The 6,019-nt window shown below is 40.6% G+C and overlaps 1 protein-coding gene across 1 annotated transcript; it reads right to left on the bottom strand.

Annotated features, from left to right (window-relative positions):
• Positions 1-226: 226 nt before the first annotated feature.
• LOC149827970 (AP2-like ethylene-responsive transcription factor PLT1) lies at positions 227-3,985 on the bottom strand. Its single transcript, XM_090018611.1, has 9 exons — positions 3,790-3,985; positions 3,208-3,649; positions 2,609-2,691; positions 2,441-2,449; positions 1,938-2,026; positions 1,780-1,853; positions 1,648-1,698; positions 1,475-1,551; positions 227-888 (listed from the first exon to the last, which is right to left on the bottom strand). Exons 1-9 carry the CDS (start codon positions 3,983-3,985, stop codon positions 227-229), a joined length of 1,683 nt encoding a protein of 560 aa, XP_089874737.1.
• Positions 3,986-6,019: the final 2,034 nt, after the last annotated feature.

Below are 6,019 nucleotides of genomic sequence, written 5' to 3'. Positions count from 1 at the left end.
CACTGCAACCACTGCCAATAATAACAATGATAACATCAACAATAGAAGCATTAAAAGCACTCAGAAGGAGAAAGGAATATATAATTGGTGCAATTCTCTATCGGCTCAAAATGGAATTTTGTTCCTGATCGCCACACGATAAATGAAGAGTTCAAATTTGTTGTTGTTGTTGTTGGTAGTATATACATTGAAAATGTTTGAGAGCAGCATCTCCCAGTTGGGCAAATCATGGTGGAACATCGTTCCAAACATGATGGCTAGACCTTGACTGCAAGCCTTGATCTGCATCCATCGACCAACTCCCATACGCTCCATTGAAGGCATCAGCTTCAACCGACAAATTTTGGCTCCCCTCGAACTCAGCCCTTTGATGATAATCGTTAAATTCGGCGATGCTGATGGAAGAATTATTTGATGCCTTGCCGATCATTATGCTAGAACTTCCCATTAGTCCTCTGCGATCCAAGTTGGATGATGAAGATGATGATGGTGGTGGTGGTGAAGGTTGAACGACCATCATGTTGTGATGAAGAAGACTGCCTGTTGGGAAAACTTGAGCTAGAGGTTGAGGATGGTGGCATTCCAAGAGTGACCATCCCTGGTGGCCCTGATTGTACTGAGAGAAATCTCCATAGTTTGATGCCAAGTTTCCCAGAAAATGTGAGCTCATTTGGTTGGAGTTAGGCTGTAGGGACACTTCTGTTTTTGCTGTAACATCAACTACCTGGGCCTCTTTCAAGCGCTTTGATGCTCCTCCAATGGGCAGTGTGGTGCTTTGGAGTATGGTGTTGACATCATACCTACTCATGTCAAAATTGGTCACTGCATTCAATCCCCTAAACTTTATGGCAGCAATGTCATATGCCTCCGCTGCTTCCTCTTGTGTACCTATTAAGCGCAAGACCAGCAGTATTTTAAGAATTAGAAACACTTTTTCTTTTCTTTTCTTTTTTAAATTATTTTAGTGTTTCGTCTATTAGATATAGAATAAGAGTGCAATTTTCGAGACAAAATTATTTTGTGCATTAGACATGTTTTGCATATGAGCACAGCTTCATACGTTTTTGTTATCTCATTGCACAACATGGAATGTGAAGCTTTATGGCTGAAGTACATGACACAGCTACGTGTGTGTGTGTTTGCACATGCAACTGGCTGTTAAAAAAACTTACGGATCACATGAAACATGACCAAGTTCATAAACTAATTTCTCCACTACAGCGCAACAACTCTAACCAAGATCATGAAAGCACAATATTTCCACTTCATCACAAAATTGGTTACGATGTTCATGATTTGAACTGTTTGGAGTTCAGGAACATGGTCACGTCCCACGTGAAACCAAACACATCCTTTTTATCAGAGGCGTTAATTAATGGCATGTTCTTAATAGATCTCAAGGCTCAAGCAAATAACTTTCTCTCATGTCCAAGCAAAGACTGAAAAGCTACAAACTAACTTATTTGGTACTTACTGAAAGTTCCCAGGTAAAGATCCTTGTTTCCCGCTACTCTGCCAATTCTGGCCTGCCATCTTCCATGTTGATGATGTCTGACCAAGCCAAATAGACGAAAATTTAGCCATAGAGAACAAAATCAACCGTTATCACGTGAGAGTTTAAAACCAAACAAAGCAAGTACTGCTTACCTTGTAACTCCACGATATATAGATGCTCCCCTTGAAAATCCGCTGCTCTTTCTATGTTGAGAAAATTAACGGGTCAACTCTCTCTCTCTCTCTCACCAAAAAAGAAAGGAAAAGAAAATGAAAAACGCTTACCTTCTAAGAGATGCTATGTATTCCAGCCTAGTCATGTTCCTCATTTCCTCTAGTTCCTTTTCATAGTTGCTGATCTGCAGTCACACAAGGTAATGTATAGGAACAGCATAGGAAACAAGCAACCATGAAATAAAATTATTAGTGAAATAGAGGCATACAGGAAAATTTGTTGTGGTGGTTGGCCCCCAGTACTTTAGAGCAGCCAAATCATAAGCCCTAGCTGCCTTTTCTTCTTTATCATAACCCCCTGCTCATTTCATTTTTCCAAATTGAAAAGGCAAAACAATTTCAGGATTTACAAGTATGAGCGAACACAAACACAAGTTTTTCAGGATTTAATAATAGTGAGAAACGAACATGTCGAATGGCATTTAGTAGCCATAGTGCAGTGGTGGCTTGTATATAATATACATATCATATCTGAATTCTTCAGTATGATACAGTTGAAAAAGTGGGCATAAATCTGCCCCAAAGATACAGCAGAAAGGATCATCACTAAAAGTCGCCCTCTTGCTACTGATCCAGTATAGAATGCAGTAACATAATCTCAGACAATGCCAAAAGTAGAATACGAAATCGCGACTAGACCTCTTTAGTTTATAATTTAGCATTGTTCTGCGTTTCGCAGTTTATTAACTTCAAGTTTACCAACATCACTCACCTAAATAAACTGCGAACTAGGAGGAAGGTTGCCGAGTTTCATTGGCCATATGCACAGATAAAATTAACAATCACATTAGTAACTGGTGTGGACACTAGTAATAAAGAAAGTTGCTCATAGATTTGTTTAAATGGTAAAGATTAATAAAAGCCAATGGGAAGATGATACCTTGCCTTCCCTTCCTGGTTTGGCCCTCCCTCCTACAACTGTTATCCCAAAGATGAGCTTCATACCTCCCTGTCCATCTATGCCTGCACCAATCATTCAAACAAAATGCATCGATCTTACTTTTTGCTCGTTCCACTAAAGAACATTCAAAGCAATAACATGCACCTATGGCTGGCTACCCTACAATAAAAACTATGATACAATCTCAATACCCATAAAAAAAATTCGAAAACATTTTCAGCTCATTTTCCAAGAAAAAAACGTATTACAAAGTCATGCCTCCAATGCTTCTCTAATGATAAAAAAAACAGGTTACAATATTATTCCACATCATCTCAAGAAATGAAGCGTGAAAGAGGAAGAACAATAAACAAGACAACTATTACACCAAACCAACTCAAAGATTCATCACCAACAGTAGAGCTTATCAAAAACATCAATGCGCACCTACACCCACTCAGTGTCTGCACAAAAGACGAACACCAGTGCAAGCTAAACCAAACTCCATGTCACGATATATATACATATTTTTTTTTTTCAAGCGATGAATCAACTGCCTGTTTAAAATTCTCAATAATTTCAACTAGTGAATAAACTACCTGGTTACTCCTCGGTATATTGACGTTCTTTGCCCAAAGGTATCTATAGCCTTCCTCGCTTCTGCTGTCTCACCGGATGAACTCCCAGCAGCGGTATCTCCTTCTCTATTTCCGGCAGCCACCATCACTGCCTGAGAGCTCGGTTGCGAGCTTCCTGCACCAACCGAAAGCGTCAGAGCCTGGAACTTCGGCAACCTGCCGGTGTGATTCCCATCCGAGCTTGAGGCCTGGTTCATCATCCACCCATCGATCACTGGAAACACGCCGGAGCTTGCATGAGGCACCAATTCAAAGCTTCCATTGTGATATCCCACTGGGTTTCCAGCCACCCTCCCGGCGCCAAGGAAATCCTCCAGTTTTGGGCTTTCGCCGGAGAAATCGCCAGCTGAGTCGACGACACTGATGCAATGAGGGCTTTCCTCAAATGACTGCAAGTTCCACTCTGCATGTCCCCTCAAGCTTAGAAAAATGACAAATATGATATTTCGAAAGGAAGAGATAAGAGAGAAGGACAAAAAAAAAGAGAAAGAATGAGGGAGAGAGGGAACATGTAAGGTGTTAATACTTGTTGGGAGAACAAACCTTGATTTGTAGTGGCAGAATGGATGATCTCAAGGGAGTTGTCTTGACTCTCTTGGGGGAGATTAAAGCACACATCAGGACCCTCGTGAGTTTGAAACCCTAAATAGGCGTTTTGGTGCTGCTGCTGTTGTGATGAAGGTTGTGGGCGGGAGGGGGAGAGGGAGAAACCCAACCAGCTGTTATTTATGGAGCCCATTGTAAAAGGTGAACAGGTGCTGGTGGTGGGGGATGATGGAGATGGGGAACCCACAGAAGGAAACAACACGCCCTGGCTGCAGGCTTATGCTGCAAAGAATGGAGTCAAGGTTTTGAGTTAGACCACCGTGAGAAATGGGCAGTGATGATCATGATAGCGCGTATACGAAAAGAAGGGTAAAAGATTAACGTTTTTATAGTCATTTAGGAAGCGGGTGCTCTCTCTCTCTCTCTCTCTCTCTCTCTCTCTATATATATATATATGTATATAAGGGTGCTCCCGGAGTACCTAGCTACTCTCAACTAATAAAAGTATTTTTAAATTTCCTAAACTTTTTTATGAACCCTATATATATATATATATATAACGGGAAAAATGTCAAACATGCATACGATGTTGATCTGCATGAATTAGCGGTCTTTCACTGCTGCTAATGTTCTGGTCAGAAAACTTCTTTTCGCAAACTGCTAAAAGGTGTTTTTCCCTTAAACGTGCGCCCACTGCTAATTGCGCAGGCGACCAATTAGCAGTGGACGAAAGTGTCGCCCAATATTAAGGGTTACTATATATATGCACCAAAACACATATCATCGAAGAGGTTGGCATCGAATGACGCTTGAACACGCGGCTAAGCACCGCTAAAAACAGTTTTTCTGCCCAACGCAAAAAACATTGCGCCACTGATGGCGCATGCGATTAGGGTGCAAAATGGTCAGATTTTTATTGGACGATTAAAGTGTTTAATGATATATATATATATATATATATATATGCATAGCCTTTTCTAACAGTCTAAGAGTACGATACATGATAAAGCCACCGAATGACCATAGCATAACAAATTTGTAAAATAAGAAGCATTTGATCGTCTACGAGGCCACCACCTGTTTCAGCCAATGCCGCAGAGGGAGAGAGGGGAGAGGGAGGGGGGTGAAATAATAAATGGGAGGGGACTGCTGACCGCATTCGTGGCTTTCTGCTGACACTACAACGTGCAGAGAGAGAGAGAGAGAGAGAGAGAGAGAGAGAGAGAGAGAGAGTCCATGGAATACAGATTTTTGTGGAAATATAATGATTTTCGTGGCTTTGATCTAGGTTTTCTGCTAAAACAGTAACGTGGTGTGAAGAGAGAGATTGTGCCGTACATTCTCTACATGTGAATGGTCCATCTATTTCCAGGGCCAAGGGAAATGTTGGGAATGGGAGGAATTGTCCCCTGCTTTTTTCCCCCCATACTTTAACGCATTCTCAGGAGCTACAGTACTGCTTTGAATAAATTTTTTTGTCCCGTGGACTCTCTCTAACTTGGGAATCCACCAATCCAAATGTGGATATGCAACTAATTAAGTTTGAACTAGGTATTTTCCATCATTTTTAAAATATGTGCCTTTTATTTTTAAACCTTGTAAAACCCATATGAAGTAATTGGATAATTCAAGGTTCAATTCCTACAAAATCAAGCATATAAAACTCATTTATATGATCAAGTTTCAAAGAACGATGAAAAATGTCCTAAAAGATAAGATGAAAAATGTCCTAAAAGATAAAATAGCATGTTTATATTGTGAATGTCTTGAATTCTGGACCTACTCCTGATAATAACCTGATTCGAAAATATTTTGGTGTATGGTGGTTTGTGGTGGTAGCAAAGTGATCGGGCCATTAGACCTAACATTGGAGCCAACCACAAACCTCACTAGAAGTGTCGGGATGGAGCACCGACGGTATGGACCTGTCGAGTTTCGTAATATTTATCATTGTACTGGATAGGGTTTTACACCTTTCATCTTATATATATAGCCACTTCCTTTTGAGAGTTGGGCATCAGAGTTTCAAGTGCATTGAGAATTAGGGTTTTGAGAGTTCTGTAACTCACTTTTGTATTTTCTTCAAATAATTCCAACCCCACAGAGTCGCCACTCTTCGGTGTGCACTAGGGGTGACACCCATGGGATATGATGCCTAGCAGCCTAGACCCATAGTGAAAAATCTAGTGAGATTTATGAAAATCTTGCGAAAATATCATGAGAAATT

This window comes from Nuphar pumila, chromosome 10 (assembly GCF_984573655.1).
Source record: "Nuphar pumila chromosome 10, dmNupPumi1.hap1.1, whole genome shotgun sequence".
Classification (NCBI taxonomy): Eukaryota; Viridiplantae; Streptophyta; class Magnoliopsida; order Nymphaeales; family Nymphaeaceae; genus Nuphar; species Nuphar pumila.
This window is presented reverse-complemented; position numbering and strand designations above follow the sequence as displayed.

What these genes read in the sequence shown, in the direction of transcription:
- LOC149827970 (XM_090018611.1), bottom strand. Translation starts at nt 3,985, where the DNA reads ATGGGCTCCATAAATAACAGCTGGTTGGGTTTCTCCCTCTCCCCCTCC. An exon ending in ATATATCGTGGAGTTACAAG is followed by an intron (nt 1,552 to 1,647) that starts GTAAGCAGTACT and finishes TGGCTTGGTCAG; the next exon opens with ACATCATCAACATGGAAGAT. An exon ending in TCTTTACCTGGGAACTTTCA is followed by an intron (nt 889 to 1,474) that starts GTAAGTACCAAA and finishes TGCGCTTAATAG; the next exon opens with GTACACAAGAGGAAGCAGCG.